The sequence below is a fragment of the Podarcis muralis genome, chromosome Z (assembly GCF_964188315.1).
Source record: "Podarcis muralis chromosome Z, rPodMur119.hap1.1, whole genome shotgun sequence".
Lineage (NCBI taxonomy): Eukaryota > Metazoa > Chordata > Lepidosauria > Squamata > Lacertidae > Podarcis > Podarcis muralis.
The window spans coordinates 16,562,462-16,581,208 of NC_135673.1; the positions used below are offsets into that span (position 1 = coordinate 16,562,462).

Consider the following 18,747-nt stretch of genomic DNA (forward strand, 5'->3'; position numbering starts at 1 on the left):
CATTATAACAATAAACATATAGCATTATAACAAAAACACAACATAAATCCAGTGAAATAGTAGTAGAATCATAGAATCTTAGAAATGGAAGGGACTCAAGGGTCATGGGTCATCTAGTCCAATGAAAACAGATATGGCCAAGCGGCATAATTTTATTGACTGTGGTTGGTAATGTGGTTTATTACCAAATATGATTTCTGGTTTGACAATGTTTGAATGTATAGTAATAAACATTTAAGTCATTGAAATATATGTTACTTTCTTTCTGCTCCCTAATTGGATCCCTGACATCACCAGGTAAGGCTGGGGGAGAGACCCTGCCTGAAACCTCAAGAGAGCTGCTGCCAGTCAGTGTTGATAATGCTGACCTAGATGGATCAGCGGTCTGATTCTGTCAAGTGCAGTTTCCTATGTTCCTGACTGGCAGTGACCCTTCAGGGCTTTAGAAAGTTTTGCCCACTTTTACCCTTCACCATACAAAGGAAAGTGCTTTGCCACCAAGAGTATCCTCTCCATCTTGGTATAAGGCAGCTTCCTATATTCTTGCGTGTCATCGACAATTGCACACTCTTCCAGTTTCCTCAGTTACGGATTGGAGTGCACAGTCTCACACTTCCCTCACTTTCTTTCCCTGTTGTTGTGTTTGCCCTTTTCTCTCACAGTGCAGAAGGAATGAATGCTGGAGGCTATGGCAGTCTGCTGATGAGTATTGAGCAGCCGCAGGGCGAATATGGTGTGACGACCTCCTTCCTGAATTTAGTCATGACACTCATACGGGTAAGTGCTTTCGGGGAGAAGGAATACTTCCTGCATCATGCAGTGGGGAACATTTATTAGTTTTTTAGACTGGTGTGTTATTGGTTTAAGGTTGTTCTTGTTTTATTTTATATTGTATACTGCTTAGTGTTTGTAAAAAAAAAAATGCAAGCTGTTTCTGAATGCTTTTGAATAAATAAAAAATCAGCAAGGAATGTTCAGGCTTATCTGCTTTTTTATTTTTGGGGGGATTTCCTGATTGACTTGAGATTCTTTAAGTTTATCCCGTTTTTCTACAAAGCATCCAAAGCATCTTATCTAAAAAGGAGAATATATATATATTGCTAAAATAAAAAACACAATCGCACAGAATGTTGCAGTAACTTCAGAAATACAGAAACAGGGTTTGGAATCGGGTAATAACAAAGAAAGCTTGTGGTCTCTTCGTTCCTTTGATTTTGGTGTTGATTTCTTGACTGCTTTTCCTTAGGGGCAGCTTGGCAACACCCAAAGCCAAGGTCTTGTGCCGTGCATCGTGTTTGTCCTGAAGGAGATGCTCCCCAACTACCACAAATGGCGCTACAACTCCCATGGAGTGAGAGAGAGAATTGGTAAGCACGACTTCTGTGGGTGGATGGAGCTAAGGATTTGGGGTATTCCCACCCCACCCCAAACCTATAGCATTTGTGGCCTGCTTTTCATCCCAAAAGGCTCCCAGAAGTGGATTACAATTGATTGAAACAAGACAGTACCTGCCCTCAATCTTGCCATCTTAAAGCACAGCACACAAAGGATTTTCATTTTTATAAAGAGAAACAGAAAGACATAGAGCCAACAAGTATAACAACCATTCATAACAAGTTACCTTGGACCTTACAATAACAAAAAATGTGAAGGGTTGGCGTTGGGATACGGGTGGGGACCATTTTAAGCACAGCCAACTGACGGACAATCTGGCGTGCAGGTTGTTTTGAGCGCAGTGTTAAGTCCACTCCCCACCCCTGACAATGGTTTCCCTCTCCCTCTTGGTTTTTCAGGTTGCCTTATCCTGCAGCTGATTCATGCTATCCTCAATCTATCCCCGGAGATGGAAACTCAGAGCAGGTAAATTTAAGGTTTTTAAACAGAGGTTATGTGGCCATCTGCCATGGATGCTTTAGTTGAGATGACCCTTAGGGTCCCTTCCAACTCTGCATTTTGTTGTGTGTTTTGTTCCTATGATTTTTCTGTCATAGGATGCTTCCTTTCTGTCAGGTCAGACTACTTGTTCCTTCTAGCCCAATGCTGTCTACTCTGACTGGCAGCAACCTTCCAGTGTCTCTGGTGGAGAGAGGGGTCTTTCCCATCATTTGCTAACTCCAGAGAAGCCAGAGTGGTGTTCTCCAGCTGTTCTTAGGCTCCAGCTCCCATCGGCCCCAGCCAGCATGGCCAGTGATCAGGGATGGTGGTATTTGTAGTCCAGCAACATCTGGACGTGGGTGGTGCTGTGGGTTAAACCACAGAGGCTAGGACTTGCCGATCAGAAGGTCGGTGGTTCGAATCCCCACGACGGGGTGAGCTCCCATTGCTTGGTCCCAGCTCCTGCCAACCTAGCAGTTCGAAAGCACATCAAAGTGCAAGTAGATAAATAGGTACCGCTCCGGTGGGAAGGTAAACGGCGTTTCCGTGCGCTGCTCTGGTTCTCCAGAAGCGGCTTAATCATGCTGGCCACATGACCCAGAAGCTGTCTGCGGACAAACGCCGGCTCTCTCGGCCAATAAAGCGAGATGAGCGCCGCAACCCCAGAGTCGGCCACGACTGGACCTAATGGTCAGGGGTCCCTTTACCTTTACCTTAACATCTGGAGGGCCCCATGTTGGCTGGGACCTTCTGTATGTAAAGCATGTGTTTTCCCCTACAGATTTTGTTTCCCCTACCCTTCTAATAATAATAATAATAATAATAATAATAATAATAATAATAATAATAATAATAGTAATTCTTCTTCTTCTTCTTCTTCTTCTTCTTCTTCACAGCCCCATGCACACTTCATTTTCAGAATGGGAGTTGTTGTTGCTCCTTACATCGTTTTTATAATAAATCTATCTTAAACTTATGATGAAAGCAGAACAAATGAAACATAGGAAACTACCTTGTACTGAGTTGGTTCATCTAATTCAGTACTGTCTACATTGACCTGCAGTAGCTCTCCAGGCCTACCTGGAGATACCAGGGATTGAACCAGGGACCTTTTGCATGCCAAGCGGATGCTCTACCACTGAGCTACTGCCCTATCCCTCAGAATGGGACGAGTTTTTAAATTTATACCCCCACGCTTCCTCCCAAAGGAGACCAGGACACGACAACCCTGCGTAAGAGTTGAACTGCTAGTACTCATGGAGACGTCAGCTCTCTGTTCACTTTTTTTTTATAGCGCTGGTTGTGTTGGGGGTTAATTGCGAGGACTTTCACATTGAGTTGAGATCCGTGTTCTTGCCTTTTTCCAGCGGGGCCCCTAGCCTGCAGTCCCTCTGCATCTTCAGCCTGGCCAACACAGAAGCAGGACAGGCCGTCATAAACATCATGGGCATTGGTGTGGACACCATTGATATGGTGATGGCCACACAGTCTAGCAGGTGAGTACTTTGTCGCCTGCCCCCCTCTCAGCTCCCCAGGGGCATTCTTTTGTAAGGAATAGCAGATAAAATATTGACATGTGTAAGGAATAGCAGATAAAAAATTGACATGTTGCGTTGTAGCAAATAAAACAATACGAAAAAATGCAGTGGTTCAATAATTCCAGCAGCTAGTAAGCCAACGGAAGTAAACATGGTGAAGTAGAAGTTAAAAACAGTACAGTAAACAAACCACCAAAATCCTAGGTGAATAGGTACCCTGTTGGAGGCAGGGTATACCAATTGCTGGGAATCACAAGTGGGGAGTGTGTTGCTGTTGTGCTCAGGTTCTGCTTGCAAGCTTCCGATTCAGACCTCTGGGTGGCCGCTGTGAGAACAGAATGCTGCAGTAAATTGGCCACTGGCCTGATCCAGCAGGACTCCTCTTATGTTCTCTTTCTCCCCTGTCAGAGGTTGTTTGCGTCTGAATACTGGTTGGTGGAAATCACAAGCGAAAAAAGTTGCTGTTGCCCTTGGATCCTGCTCATGGTTTCCAAAGAGGCATTCTGTGTGAACAGAGTGCTGAGCTAGATAGGCCATAGCAGATGTAGATCTAGTAGATCTACATAGTAGATCTAGCAGACTCTACCACCTTAGTTAGGCACCAGGAACCCAAGGATGCATGGGGTGGTGTAGGTCTTGAACAAAGGCCCCGATGGGAACTGTGCCAGTTATGTGTGTCTGCTTGCACTGTGATCTTACAGCCCTAAAAGGAGGGTGGTGGTTATGTGGCCCCAATGCAGAGGTGTGCTTGAGTTTCATGCATTGATTTGAGGTTAGCCATTAGCCTCTAATGTGATCAGATTGCTCTGAAAAAGTGCTGTGGAAATGATGGGTTCTAATGCATTTCTTGCTGACAATGCAGTGATGAGTCACATGGCCAGGGCCAGCTGCTCATCCAGACAGTGAAACTGGCATTCTCTGTCACCAACAACGTTATCCGGTTGAAGCCGCCATCCAATGTGGTGTCTCCTCTGGAACATTCCCTTACGCAGCATGGTAGGTACTTCCTTTTATATGTTCTGTAGCCAGGAATGTGGCACACTAGTTTTATGCCTAGACCAGTGTTTCCCAACCTTGTGCCTCCAGATGTTTTTGGCCTACAACTCCCATCATCCCTGACTAGCAAGACCAGTGGCAAGGGATGATGGGAATTGTAGGCCAAAAACAGCTGGAGGCACAAGGTTGGGAAACACTGGCCTAGACAACCTATGTGTAGTTTTCTTGTTTCCTTTTAATTACCTGTTTACCAGAGAGAGAGAGAGAGAGAGAGAGAGAGAGGGAGGAAGGGAAAAGAAAAAGAAAACTACCTCATCAGCTCACATTAACAATTGTTATAGCCCTTGAATTTTTAACATTTAACAATTACAATTTCTAATCTACTGTATTCTTCTTCACATTTTTGTTTTAAAAACAGCACCTTTTAAGAAAAAAAATCCAGTGACTATCAGTACATCCATTTTAATTTAAACATATGAATTGATATGTGCCATTGAAACAGGTACCTACAACCTGTGTGTGGTTTTCAAAATTTGCATTTTGAGAAAGGGATGTGGGTTGTTGAAGGAAGCTGCTTTTTTCTTACACTTCCTTCGTAAGGAAATATTTTCCTCAGAGATGCATGAATCTTCTTTGTGATTTTTTAAAAACTCTGCTCTTGCCAGGTGCCCACAGGAACAACCTGATTGCTATCTTGGCCAAATATATCTACCACAAACACGACCCTGCCTTGCCACGCCTCGCCATCCAGCTTCTGAAGCGGCTTGCCACAGTAAGTCTTTTACTGTTTTCTGCCCATTAAAGGGCTTTTGTGGTTTTCCCATGGAGATGATTCATTATATTTGTTAGTCGCAATTCTTACAAGCTCATTTAAAGCAACTTCATTTCCCCATCCTTAAAAATAGGACCTCCTGTGTGGTTGGGGAAATCAGTAGTCATTAACTGTTCTATCTCCACTGTTGGAGGCAGCAATGCTTCTGAACTCTGGTTGCTGGGAACCACAGGAAGGGAGTGTGTTGCTGTTGTGATCAGGTCCTGATTGCAAGCTTCTCATTGGGGCATCTGGTTGGCCTGATCTAGCAGCCAGGCTCTTACGTTCTTATGCCCACCCCCTACAGTAAGCAGGACTTCCCAGGATTTCTGAAAAGTCCCAAAGGGGTCACTACTGCTTAATACACAGAAAGAGCCCTGCTGAATCAGGCCAGTGACCCCTCTTATCTATCATCCTGCTCTCACAGTGGCCAACTAGATGCCTCCATGGGAAGCCTTCAAGCAGGAACCAAGCACAAGAGCAACACCCTCCCCTCCTGTGGTTTCCAACAGTGGGTAATGAGAAGCATTGCTGCTTCCGACACTGGTGGCTGAGCATAGCTGTTGTGGCTAGTAACATATTATAAAGCTTCAATGGATTAAGTTTGACAAATCTGAGACCTTCTTCCTCTCTATTCTGTTACAGCATCCAAAGTCAGTCTCTCTTGAACAAGCTAAAGAATAGTGAATGCCTAAGCATTTTTGAAAAGCATTGCAATACTTTTTAAAAATTGGATTGGATTTTGACAACTTTGGTTATTTAGTAGAGTTTTATTTCATTTATTTTAGGTTGCTCCAATGTCTGTCTATGCCTGCCTTGGGAATGATGCTGCTGCCATCCGTGATGCCTTCCTGACACGCCTGCAGAGCAAAATCGAGGACATGCGCATCAAAGTCATGATTCTCGAGTTCCTCACCGTTGCTGTGGAAACACAGCCTGGCCTCATTGAGCTGTTCCTCAATCTGGAAGTAAATGATGGGACTGATGGATCAAAGGTAGAGAGAGAGAGCACACAATAATTTTTCACTTTTGTGACCTAGAATCGTCACCTTAGCCACCTCCCTTTTGCTTGAATGATTCAGCCCACATATTTTGATCTGCTTTAATATTTGCATGCTGCTTTCCCATTCACAGCATTGAGTTCAAAGAAGCTTGAGAGAATAGCAGAGCATTAAAAATTAGAACCTCCATACAGTTCAGTGTGCAAACTCACAATAGTTCAAAGAGTATTGTGATAATTCAAAGATCAGAAGTTGCAGGTCAGCATCGGCCCTGAAGCCAGCTGACATAATCTTTCTTCACTCACCACAGCAGCCACAATCCTAGGCTTTCCACAAAGGAGATCTGGTTTCACTCAACACTCGATAGAACACCCACACACAAAACCTCTACAAAAACATGCACAGTTGCTGGCTACTAGTTTGTGCCTAGGTTTAGGCACAAGGTGAGAAAGTTTGCAGTGTTTGGGACTTTTTAGTTTAGAGGCGACATTATGTAAGCTTATAGACATGTGACGGAGAAAGTGGATAGAGAGAGGTTTTCCTTCCTTTCTCGTAACACTAGAAGGTGTATTCTTCCATTGAAGCTGGAGTTCTTCACGCAGCACACAGTTAACAATGGAGCTCGCTCCCACAGAAGGCAGTGATGGTCACCAACCTAAATGGCTTTGGATTGGACAAATTCATAGAGGAATATAGGCCGTCAATGGCTACTAGCCATGACGGCTGTGCTCTGCCTCCCCATTCTGAGGCAGCTATGCTTCTGAATATCAGTTGTTGGAAAGCACAGGAGGATCTTACAGGTTTCCCATAATGACCATCTGGTTGACCACTGTGAGAAGAGGATGTTGGGCCAGATGGGGGCGGGTCATAGGCCTGATCCAGCAGACTCTTCTAAGTTTCCTCTCCGCTGCAGAAGGGGCAGAATTCAGCATTCTCTTCTCTCTCCCAGTGACCTGACCACATTATATGGTCGCCACACAGACCTCCACACTCCTGCCACCCTGCTGTTGTAGCTTCTGTGAAATGAAGCATGTCCTTAAAAGTTTTTTTCCTTTCCCACTGCCACTCTTTTTGCATTTTGTTTTTCTGTGGTATAGGAATTCAACTTAGGAGAGTGGAGCTGCCTTCACGTAGTTCTGGAGCTGATAGACACCAAACAGCAGGAGCGGTACTGGTGTCCCCCGCTTCTCCAGAGAGCTGCCATTGCCTTCCTTCATGCCCTCTGGCAGGACCGCCGGGATAGTGCTATGTTAGTCCTCCGCACCAAGTAAGTGATAATTTTCTCGTCTCATGTTGCCACCCGTCTGGGAACGGGCACAAAGTAGAGCACTTTAATCACCAACACAAACACAGTTATCCTTCTATCCTTAGGAATGTTTTGAAGTTGGCCAAAAAATGTGAACAATGCCTGATTTTGTCTGTTTTTCTGCAATTTTTGTAGGCCAAAGTTTTGGGAAAATTTAACTAACCCACTCTTTGGAACCCTTCCTCCGCCTTCCGAAACGTCTGAGGTGAGTTGCTTCCATAGTAAGTAGCACTAGTTTGTGGACCTGCCTGTCTCCTGCTACCATATTTTGGGTGTTACAGCCTTTTAATTGCTATTCCCCCTAGGTAAGGTATGCAGGATAGATACATTTTAAAAGAGTAAAGTAAAATTTGATAGATTTCCAAGTTCCAACATCCCCACCCCCATCAGTGTGCTAGATGGGACAGAAGGCATGAAATATTCCCAGGTAAATTTGGTTTCTGTCCTTTTGTTTCTGTATGAGCCACCAGCCTGATAGTTCTCAAATCAAAGCAAAACAAATAAAAATTTATTGGTCAACCAAATATAGAATATAGAAATGAAGAAAAAAGAACAAGCAAACAGATTTTAGCAAGCAAACAAAGTTAATAACAGCATAATAAAATGTGTAATAAAACACATAGGATACATAAAACTTGCATATATACATTCCACATAACTCTCTTTCCCTCTCTGTAGCTCAGCATCTTAGACACCTGTGCCTTGATCATGAAAATCATTTGTCTGGAGATCTACTATGTAGTTAAGTAAGTATCATTCAGAGCATTTCCTAAAAGCCGGTGACCTGCCTCTGCCAGCTCAGTACAGATGTAATAGGAAATTATGGGTTGTATCCAGTGCAGCACTAAGTTGAAATCACTTAGTAGTGCATACTAGTTCTACTGGTGAAAAACGTTTTGCATCAGCAGAATGTTGTGGAAGAGAATTATATAAGTGTATGTTGCACAATAGATGGCACAATCTGTTGTAGAGCTTGTTACCGCCAGCGCAGTTGACTTTCCCAAGTGTTCCCAAGTGGCGTTGCCAGTCCTGTGCTGCTCCGTGTTGCTCCTTTCCACCTCGAAAATTCAAGGTTGAAAGGAACAAGGCAGGGCGGCTTGCAAAGAAATTGAATGGAAACCGCTCCTCTCCTTGAACAAGGCTTGCTCTGACCACCCATCAGAGGATGGGCAGTTGGGAGAAATCCTTGCTCCACCAAAGGAACAGTCTGGTGAGCTGTGTTTGGCCCATGGGCCATAGGTTCCCCAACGCTTACTTACAGCTTCCTGTAGAACAGCACATGTTTATTTTTGTATACCTTGTTTTTCATTATCTGATATATCTGCTGTAGCTTTGGTGTGAATTCATCAAGGTGACCTATTCCAGCCTGGTGCTGTCCAATTGTTTTGGATTGCACCTCCCTTCAGCCCCATCCAGCTCGGCTCTATGATGTTGGGGCTGATGGGAATTGTAGTCCAAAACATTTGAGGTCAAAGCTGCTTTAGCAGGAAGGGACACACTTCTACTTTTCTGCAAAACCAAGAGTAACCAAGAGCAAGAATCACGGCTCTCAGTTTCTCATTTGCCCATAGGGGTTCTTTGGACCAGTCACTGAAAGACACACTGAAGAAGTTTTCCACGGAGAAGCGCTTTGCTTACTGGTCAGGCTACGTGCAGTCCCTGGCGTTCCACATGGCAGAGACGGAGGACAGCGGCTGCACCTCTATGTCAGAGTATCAGATGCTGATCTCCGCATGGCGGATGATGCTCATCGTTTCTTCCAGCCACGTAAGGAGGTTTTGTCTCTCTGCCTGTCCATAAAATGTTACAGTATAGATTGGGAGGTGGGATTGAATCACATTGCATCCCACATAAGTTAGTTGGGCCAGTTAACAGATTTGTCATAAAAAACAACACAGCAGCTATTACTTGAGAGAAAGAAGGAAGTTGCAGCAGATTCTGCTCTTGTAATCTCAGATTTTATAGTTCCCTGTTACTGCAGCTGCTGATTGCTCAACAAACATGCATCTTGCATATAAAGGAACTTTTTTGATGTTGTTTGCAAAGAAGAAATGGGGGCAGGGAATGATTCTGTGACAAATTTTTAATGATGGACTTTGATCCTCTCAGGCCGACATCATGCACTTGACTGACTCCGAAGTCCAGCAGCTGTTCCTGGAGGTCCTGAGTGGGACTGAGGCTTTGGTGAGTGTTGTTAACATCACTGCTTTTATCATCAATTTATTAATTGCCTTCTGAACCACTGTCTCGAGGCAATTTATGCATAAGACAAAACAGTTAAAAGCACCAAAGCAGCAAATGCATTTTAAAACAAGACTAAAGCCCTAACAAATGGGTACTTGTGGTGAAGACCCATTTATACAGCTAGGAAAGCCTCCAGTTGGTTTTGGAAAGTGGAAAAGTGTCACGCTATGAGTTACTGCGGAGTGGGCTTCTCACATTTTTAGAACTTGTATGAGAGACTCTTGCAGACTGCGGGAGTCTGCTAGGTGTATAAGGGATAAAGCAAGCTGTATACGCACTTAAATGTTAGTATTAACACCTTAAACATGACCCTTAGTAGCAGATTGGCAGGCAGTGATGGGTTCTAAGGGTACCATTGAACTAGATCTTACTTTGAGTAGGCCTATTTCTGTTAATGAACATGATCCTTCTAACAGGTCTACTCAGAGTAATACTTAGTTGAATAGCATCCTTGGTCTTCTACAGCTTGAAGTCATAGAGTTTGTTTAGCTGCTTTAAGTGAAGAAGAATGTATAAAAACAGTATGTATCTGTAAGGGGAAAACTATAGTTCCCAGGGTTCTTTCACAGGGGGAGCCATGTGGATGAAACACACTTCAAATTTATGGTGCGTACATAGCCTGTGTTTCTTCATTTCACTGGAGCATGATCAATGAGAAAAGTTTGTCCTGGTAAGCATTGCAGGATGCACGAACAGTTGTCCTGCCAACTTAAAGGTGCCCACAAAATTTATGACCATTTATGTAGCAGTCTGGATCTTGGATCACACTCCTTTGAGATGCCCACCTGGCTCCCCCTCTGTCCTGAAGCCACTTAAAACATTTCCCTTTCTGTTTTTGGAAATAGAATCAAACATGCTTTTTTGCTTTCCTCCTCCCCCTGTGCTGTCTGTTTATTGGCTTGTATCACATTTTTATTTTGTGGTTTTATTTTAAGGCTTGATGGTTGTCTATTCATGTTGCTTTCTCCTTTGGAAATGTTGTTTAGGAGAGACGATGTTTAAATCTTGTTACTCAGTCAGAATAAATAAATATTTCTGCAGTTGCTGGTTCCCACTTCGGTGTGTTGTCTGCAGCTGGGATCCATGCTGTGCACCCTCCTCTTAATCCTGCTGAGACAGTGGAAGAGGTAGGTCTCTTGGGGGAAAGGATGCAGTAGCTTAGTGGCAGAACACATTCTTCTCATTCAGGAGGTCCCAGGTTCGGTTCCAAGCATTTCCAGGTGGCGGGTTAAGAAGGTACTCTGGAGAGTTACTGTTAAGAAATCGATCCATAATTGTAAGAATTCGATCTTTTAGTGTGGCAGTACCTACACTTTGGGGACGCAGGTGGCGCTGTGGGTTAAACCACAGAGCCTAGGACTTGCCGATCAGAAGGTTGGCAGTTCGAATCCCTGTGACGGGGTGAGCTCCCGTTGCTCGGTCCCTGCACCTGCCAACCTAGCAGTTCAAAAGCACGCCAAAGAGCAAGTAGATAAATAGGTACTGCTCCGGTGGGAAGGTAAACGGCATTTCCGTGCACTGCTCTGGTTCGCCAGAAGCGGCTTAGTCATGCTGGCCACATGACCCGGAAGCTGTACGCCGGCTCCCTCGGCCAATAAAGCAAGATGAGCTCCGCAACCCCAGAGTCGGTCATGACTGGACCTAATGGTCAGGGGTCCCTTTACCTTTACCTTTACCTTTACCTTTACCTTTACCTACACTTTTTAACTCCCTTCCTATTGACCCCAGGAAGGCACCTTCACTGTACTCTTTTCAGCCTCTATTTAAAACAAGCCTATCCAGATGTGCTTTAATTTGGGGTTTTTACTGCTATTTTAAAATGTTTTTACTTTCTTATTTGGTATTTTTTATTGATAATTTAGTATTTCTTGTAAACTGCTTAGAGGTTTTACTGCAGTCAAGCAGTATATTTATTATTATTTCAATCAAAAAATTCTTTAAATCTCTGAAGGCAGTGGAAATGTAATATGCAATCCCAACCCTGTCTACTCAGCCCTATTTTATTCAGGGGACTTACTCTCCGTTAAGGGGCACCATAAACTTTTTTCTGTGCTTTATGGTCTCTAAAAGTCCTAATCCAGTTTTGAAGATGGCCAACACAAAAACAGGTGTGAACTATAGTGAACCACTGTTTAAGGCGGAATTGTTTGTTAATGGGGGAAACTGGAAAGTGAAGTGGTTTTACCGTGCCCTCCGTGGTCTTCTGCTGGCAGATGATCAAGAGCAGACAGGTACTAGATGCACTATGCTGAGGATTGTTGCTCTCTTCTAAAGCAAACTCACCCAGTGAGGTTGTGAATCATGCAGAGCAGATGACATGCTGACATGTGTATTATTTTATGCATCTTAATATCTTTTCTTCCATTTCGCCCCCCCCCCCATCCCCGTTGTCAGCGAGTTGGGCTCTGTGGATAAAATCATAAATTCCTTGACGAAGATTCTGGATGGAGTGCTGCAGGCAGACCAGCAGATGATGGAAAAGACAAAGGCCAAAGTGTTCTCTGCTCTCATCACAGTCCTGCAAATGAAGCAGATGAAAGGTGGGGAGCTTTATATGGACAACTTCTGCGGACATCACTCTTGCTGCTTAGCGTAATGCCTTGAGCAGAGATGCTTGTGTTGTGTTATGTTGTTGTTTGTTTATATGCCGCTTCTCTCCCAAAAGAACCCACCTTCCCACCCCCTGGGCAAATCACACAGAACAATACACAGATGCAAAATTCACATGCAATACAACTTATTTAGGCAGCAGTTCCTCCTTCTAAGGGTCCCAAGTAGGGGTGTAGGGCAAGGCAGGTGGGAAATCTGGTGCCCTTTGAAGGTTCCAGTGTTTGCATGGGAAAGAATGTGGTTTCTGAACCCAAGCATTCCTGAAGTGGTTTGGGAACAAACCATGGGACAATAGCTTTGGACGCAGTGCTAGCCCACATTATCACAGTTGAGGGGCAGATTCCAGCTAGGCAAATGCACTTGAGGAAGGAACAGAGCAGAGCTGGTGAAGGGGGTATGGTCTAGGGAGAGTCCTGAGGGCCACATTCATCCCCTGGGAGTGATTTCCCCACCTCAAAGTAAGGCTTTTGTCCAACACTAGGCTGCTCTATATGCTTTTCCTTGTGCTCCATATCATATTGCTGTGTGCATGTGTGTTATAGTGAGTGAAGTTCCTGAGTATTCCCAGCTGGTGTTGAGCGTGTGTGAAACGCTCCAGGAGGAATTCATTGCCCTTTTTGACCAGACTCGGCATTGCCTGACTTCTGGGGACTCAACAGATGACAAAGACAGCATGGAAACAGACGATGCCTCCCGGCATAAGCAGAAAGACCAGCGAGACGGGGCAAGTGGCTTCATTAGTCTTGGGGAAAGACTGGTGGGGGGTGGCATCTCCAAGTGGGGCTTAGCTGCCCCTGTGTTGCTCGAAGGCAGGAAATCCTGAAGCTTCAAAGAAACTTGTTAATCCTTTGTCCCTTGAGGCCTCAGTTCATTTCCTGCCTTCATTTGGAGTGGACCACTTGATTCAGCTGACCTGCATAGCAAGAAGACGGTGATTTAAACCAAAGTTGTTTGGAGCCAAGCTGCACTTGACAGTGAATACATAATTGCACAGCAGAGTGGCCCTACTATGATTAAAACTTGGTTGGATTCAACCTTTGGTCTCCCAGGTCTAGCCTGATGCTAACCACTGCATGCCACACTGTTGTGTAAAAGACGTAAATCCTTTTTAAAAATATTTTTTTCATAAAAGTATTTAACACTGCATTAATATGTATATGATGTGCAGTATTTATATGTGATGTGCACTAATATGTATACAATTAAAACACCATATAAAACAATCACAAACTCAAAAACAATTGTTTGCTAGTAGCAGTTATCCTAAGTGGCTTGTTTTCTGACAGTCAATATCCTTCCTTCCCCACCTGGGTGCCCATGTGCTCTTCGCTCCCTGCTCTGCCTCCTCCCAGCAGGTGTGTGTGCTGGGGCTTCACCTGGCAAAGGAGCTCTGTGAAGTGGATGAGGATGGGGATTATTGGCTGCAAGTTACCCGGAAGATCCCACTGCTCCCAACTCTCTTCACCACCCTGGAGATAAGCTTAAGAGTGAAGCAGAACCTGCACTTCACAGAAGCCTCGTTGCACCTGCTGTTGACCTTGGCCAGGACCCAGCAGGTGAGAAGAGGCAAAAGCTTTATGTTCCTTCCACACAGTTTTAGCTAGCTAGTATTGAGCTATATGGCTGAGTCCTGTTTCCCCCAACTGCTTGTGGCTGTATGGGGGAACATACAGGGAACATGTGCTCCCTCAGCTGTTGCTGGGCTCCATCTCCCCTCAGCCGTCATAGCTAATAGTCGTGAGACGATGGGAGTTTTGGCCCAAGCAACAGATTCTGTCACTCCTGCTGCGGAAGGTGTTGGTCTGGTTTTGCCGTTTGCTCCCAGCATATAATATTCAGTGGCATGCTGCCTCTAAACATGGAGAGTCTGAGGATTCTCTGAGTCAGCAAACACGTTGCATAGTTTAAAGTACTGGGAAGAATGACTCAAAGTGGCAAAGTCAAATGACATGTGGAGGAGAATGTGCGCATAACACAATCACATGGTTAGATTTCAGGGAAGATTGGCACATTGGGGATTTGTATCAGGTGAGCTTGCCAGCATGAAAGAAATATACAGAATCATACTGTTGTATGAAGGAACTCTGCAATGCAGGAGTCACAGCTAAAGAATCCCTAACACTAGCCATTCAATCTCTGTTCAAACTTCTCCAGTGATATTTAATTTTCATTATTGGGGTTTAATACAACCCCCCAAAGCTGTGTACCAGCTCAGAGCTGAGCTCATTGTTTGATCCTCTGCTTGTCTTGTGGGTGGGCTGTTGGATCCAGATACTGGAGAGCCTGAGAGATGAGCAGGTAGAATGTTTTCCATTGTAAACATCAGAAGAAATCTGAGGGTCTTGTTAGAGAGCTCTGTGGCGGCTTCAGTTTAGCTCCACCAACTGGAGAGAGAGGCGGGTGATACCACTTCTCAAGAGCTATTGACCCCAACTCCTTATACAAATTAATGGAGAAGGAGAGGGCAATCAGTGGCTACTAGCCATGATGCCTATGCCTTCACTTCACAGCTGGAGTCAGCAGTACTTCTGATTACCAGTTGCTGGAATCTGCCAGGTTAGGTGGGAAATGCTGTTGTACTTGGATCCTACTTATGGGTATGCTACTGTGAGAACAGGATGCTGGGCTAGATGGACCCCCTTTGGCCTCATCCAGCAGGGATCTTCTTATGTTCTCTTGCAGGGGGCAGCAGCTGTGGCTGGAGCTGGCGTCATGCAAAGCATTTGCTTGCCTCTTTTGAGCGTGTACCATTTGAGCAGTGATGGAGCTGGTCAGGTGAGTGACTCTTCTTCCTTCCTTTTCCAGTGTGGGTAACCCACTTTGTCAGAACTTTGCTTTGCTGCCATGGTGAAGCAAGGGGTTACTTTAAGTATATCATTATAATTATCTGCTGCTGCTACTTATGTAACTCCATTGGTGTATGTGGCACTTTATAAAGGTGTTTTTAATATACATAGCACTGAAGTGAAGGACACGGGTCAGGTATTGGTCATCAGGTGAGCTGTGCATAAGCAAGCTGCCAGCTAGCTCTGCCGAGGCTCTTTTTATTAGCACAATATGCAAAACCAGTCAGATACATTTTGGACTGTGACCTTGACACATTTTCCAATCCCGAGATCGAGGGGTGGTACAAAGTTATTTTGGCACCTGTTCCCACCACGTCACTTTCCCCTTGCGCAATGTTTAATCAAAAGAGACAAAGGTCACAGACAGGGCATGGCAGACTTCTAAGAGAGCAAAAGGTTAGATAGAGGGCATGATGTTCAGACAGCTGTGGCTTGTCTGCGGGTGGAAGTGTGCTCCACAGCCAGCAATCATTCCTTCATACCACCAATTTACATAATATAGTGTGGTCAGCATATTCAGTAAAATATAAAATACCATAAAGGGAGGTGCGGGTTCTCAGGGAGGTTTAGAGGGTGGTGACAAGGGAAAAGGCCTCTTCCATTGTGGCTCCTTGTCTCTTCCCAATAAGACCTGCCTGGCTCCTTCACTGACATCTTTTTGGTGACACATAAAGACACCCCCCCCCCCACGTTTGATAGACTTATAAGATGTTGCTTTGTTACTAGTGTTCTGGCAAAGCTTCCTTTGGTTGTTAGGGGGTTATTTGCAGTTTTATGCGGTATAATGTTTTTATATTGTTTTTAAATGTGTTGTACGTTGCTTGGAGACATTCTGGTAACAAACAACTTGGGAAGTCTAATAAATCATATTGTCACTATTAAAATGACTGGCTGATCAGAAAATGCAAGCAGTTCTGTAGGCTTGTCTTCATAGAAAGGGCTTTCAAGAGACACCTGTAAGTCAAAAGCAAGGTGCCTGCAGAATCTCTCCTGGAAGAACATTCTGCAGCAGGGGACAGACCACAATAAATGCCTAGTGGAGGCCAGTTAGGCCTCTGTAACATGAGAGACAACTAACAGCACTCCTCTGGATGATCTCAGTGATCAGGCTGAGATACGTGGGCTTGAGTATTTTTCAGTATAAGAGCACTGGTCTCTGACCTGGGGAGCTTTCAATCTAAATTTTACCATAAGGATAGAGGAGAGAAATTGGGAGGGGGGAGACGGAATATCCAGCTGTAAACAGGGTCTATCCATGTTGACATCCCTGGAGAAACCCAGTTCTATCAGAAAGCAACTGGCCCCTTCTCAGAAACATCTCCATAGCAATGATTTGTGTATTTGAATGGTGTGGTCCTCGTGTGATGTAGGTGCAGGCTTCGTTGCGGAAATCTCTGGATGCCCCTTCCTGGCCAGGAGTCTATCGCCTTTCCATCTCCTTGATGGAGCGCCTTCTGAAGACGTTGCGGTACAACTTCCTGACTGAAGCCTTGGACTTCGTGGGCGTCCATCAAGAGAGGATCCTTCAGGTTTGTTGGGAAAGTGTGTTTGTCATTAAATTAAACTCTTCCATATGTGTCTTAATTGTTTCCCTCACTAATGATTGGTGTTTTTTTTTTCCATACAGGTGTATTTCTATCAAGCTTAGAATCCAATATTTCATTAACATCTATCACCACTTCATCATAAATACACTCATTTAGGTGTCAAAAACATTTGTAAATCATAGTGGGAGGGAATCTGAATTAGGTCCATAAACATTAACCATGGCTATTAAAGTCTCTGCTATTTTAGCACATAAAATTAAATAATGCCCGTTTACATCATCTGTTTTAAGTCATTTTTAAGCTCTGATCTTGTTGGATCAGCTTTAAGACTTGTCTCTTTCAACAAATTAGTATGAGAATCCTCCTCTGCCAATTCCCCTGGCTCAGCAGATAGTGGCACAGTTAGAATTAAATCCAGTGTTGATCATTTAGTCCAAGTTGTCATCGCAGCAGGTCATTAAAAGCAAAATAATATGTAATGAGAACTTTTCTTCAGCTGATAATCAAAGTCTTTGTCCACACAGTCCGATGATTCAGAAGTTTGAAAGCATTTTTATCAGGAAAGAGCTGAGAGCCTTGCCTCACAGCGTCATCCTGCACCAGAAGTCACCATCATTTCATTTTTGAATCACTTCCCATGGGCCATCCTGAAGCTTCTTACAGTATACCGTAATAAGAACATATTTAAAACAATATATAAAAAAGATTTTTAAAGCTGCATATATAAAAATTGTGTGATTGTGTATGATACACACCGAGAGTTTTAAATCACAACAGCATGTACCAAAGATCAGTTCAGATGCAATCCACATACCAACTTCAATAAAGATCTCCATCTAGAAGTCTTGTTGAAAGATGGGCATCTTTAGCAGGTGCCAGAATGACAATAGAGAAGGTGCCTTTCTGTTATTAGGTGCTGCCACACTGACATGCAGAACAGACGTCTTGACCAGCTTTTCCCTATTCAGAAAGAAAGTGGGGTGGGAGATGGTCAGGATGTCTTGTTAGATTGCTGAGAGACAGTAGGGATTCTCCAGTATTCCTGTAGCCGTGGCACGCTGAATATCAGAGTCTGCACTGAAAGACAGAGAGAAAAAGAGGAAATTTCTGCTCTTTAATGTCTCCCCCCACCCACCACCTTTTCCAGTGCCTGACTGCAGTCCGGACTGTACAGAATTTGGCCTGCCTTGAAGAAGCAGATCATACGGTTGGGTTCATTCTTCAGCTCTCTAACTTCCTGAAGGAGTGGCACTTCCACCTGCCCCAGCTTCTAAGAGACGTGCAGGTAGGGAGAACTAGTTGTCTGCATGTCCCTGCCCTATTAAATTCTGCTTGCATATTGGCTTTACTTTGTTTACACACAATTAAACACTTTTGCATAACTTTGTCCTTGTGGTTAAAGCAGCATGAGTCATCAAATGTCACCCTCACCCTTACCCCATGTCACCTTATTGTTGATCCGAGCAAAGTTCATTATCCTTAAGCCTGAAACCAAAGCCTAAAGCCAAATTGATTTCTCTAATGAGAGAGCCCTACTTGGAAATGGCTATTGGGCCCAGATTGTAAAGAGGAGGTTTCTAGAAGAAAGGCTTTAGAGGATGGGCAGAAATTACTTTTAAGTAGTTGTAGTTGTTGTTGTTAAATTGCCAGACTCCTTCACCCTGAAGTGCATTTTATTGTTCTCTTTTGGTGATTTTTAGTAGTATTTTGCTCTATCTGCAATGCACTTTGATCGCTCCTAGCAAACTTCTATGGAAAAGGAGGGATCTATTCTCTGCCTGTGTTTACAGTAAAGTTTGCTGCCTTTATAATAATTCTGGTGGTGAACGTTCCTGAGCAGGGGTGATATTTTTGTAGTGTACATTCTGCAACTTCCCAAGAGGTGGGCGCTCAGTGACTGCCCTCTTTCTCAGTCCTGTAATGGGGCTTGGGTCCCATGGCGCTCTTGTCATGGTGGAGTCTCCTGTCAGAGC

The 18,747-nt window shown here is 44.2% G+C and overlaps 1 protein-coding gene across 4 annotated transcripts in view; it reads left to right on the top strand.

Moving 5' to 3' along the window:
* NUP188 (nucleoporin 188) overlaps positions 1-18,747 on the top strand; it is a 47,943-nt gene that overhangs the window by 20,550 nt on the left and 8,646 nt on the right. For 3 of the 4 annotated variants that reach the window (XM_028715552.2, XM_028715555.2, XM_028715553.2), the window contains 19 exons: positions 663-777; positions 1,247-1,367; positions 1,794-1,860; positions 3,243-3,371; positions 4,276-4,409; positions 5,075-5,181; positions 6,009-6,215; positions 7,319-7,488; positions 7,663-7,732; positions 8,206-8,273; positions 9,081-9,294; positions 9,637-9,711; positions 10,813-10,898; positions 12,166-12,311; positions 12,924-13,105; positions 13,737-13,937; positions 15,064-15,156; positions 16,598-16,756; positions 17,922-18,059. In XM_028715552.2, the coding sequence (XP_028571385.2) occupies positions 663-777; positions 1,247-1,367; positions 1,794-1,860; positions 3,243-3,371; positions 4,276-4,409; positions 5,075-5,181; positions 6,009-6,215; positions 7,319-7,488; positions 7,663-7,732; positions 8,206-8,273; positions 9,081-9,294; positions 9,637-9,711; positions 10,813-10,898; positions 12,166-12,311; positions 12,924-13,105; positions 13,737-13,937; positions 15,064-15,156; positions 16,598-16,756; positions 17,922-18,059 (2,482 nt within the window). The remainder of the gene's footprint in view (positions 1-662; positions 778-1,246; positions 1,368-1,793; positions 1,861-3,242; positions 3,372-4,275; positions 4,410-5,074; positions 5,182-6,008; positions 6,216-7,318; positions 7,489-7,662; positions 7,733-8,205; positions 8,274-9,080; positions 9,295-9,636; positions 9,712-10,812; positions 10,899-12,165; positions 12,312-12,923; positions 13,106-13,736; positions 13,938-15,063; positions 15,157-16,597; positions 16,757-17,921; positions 18,060-18,747) is intronic. The other variant, XM_028715554.2, reaches the window with a different exon arrangement.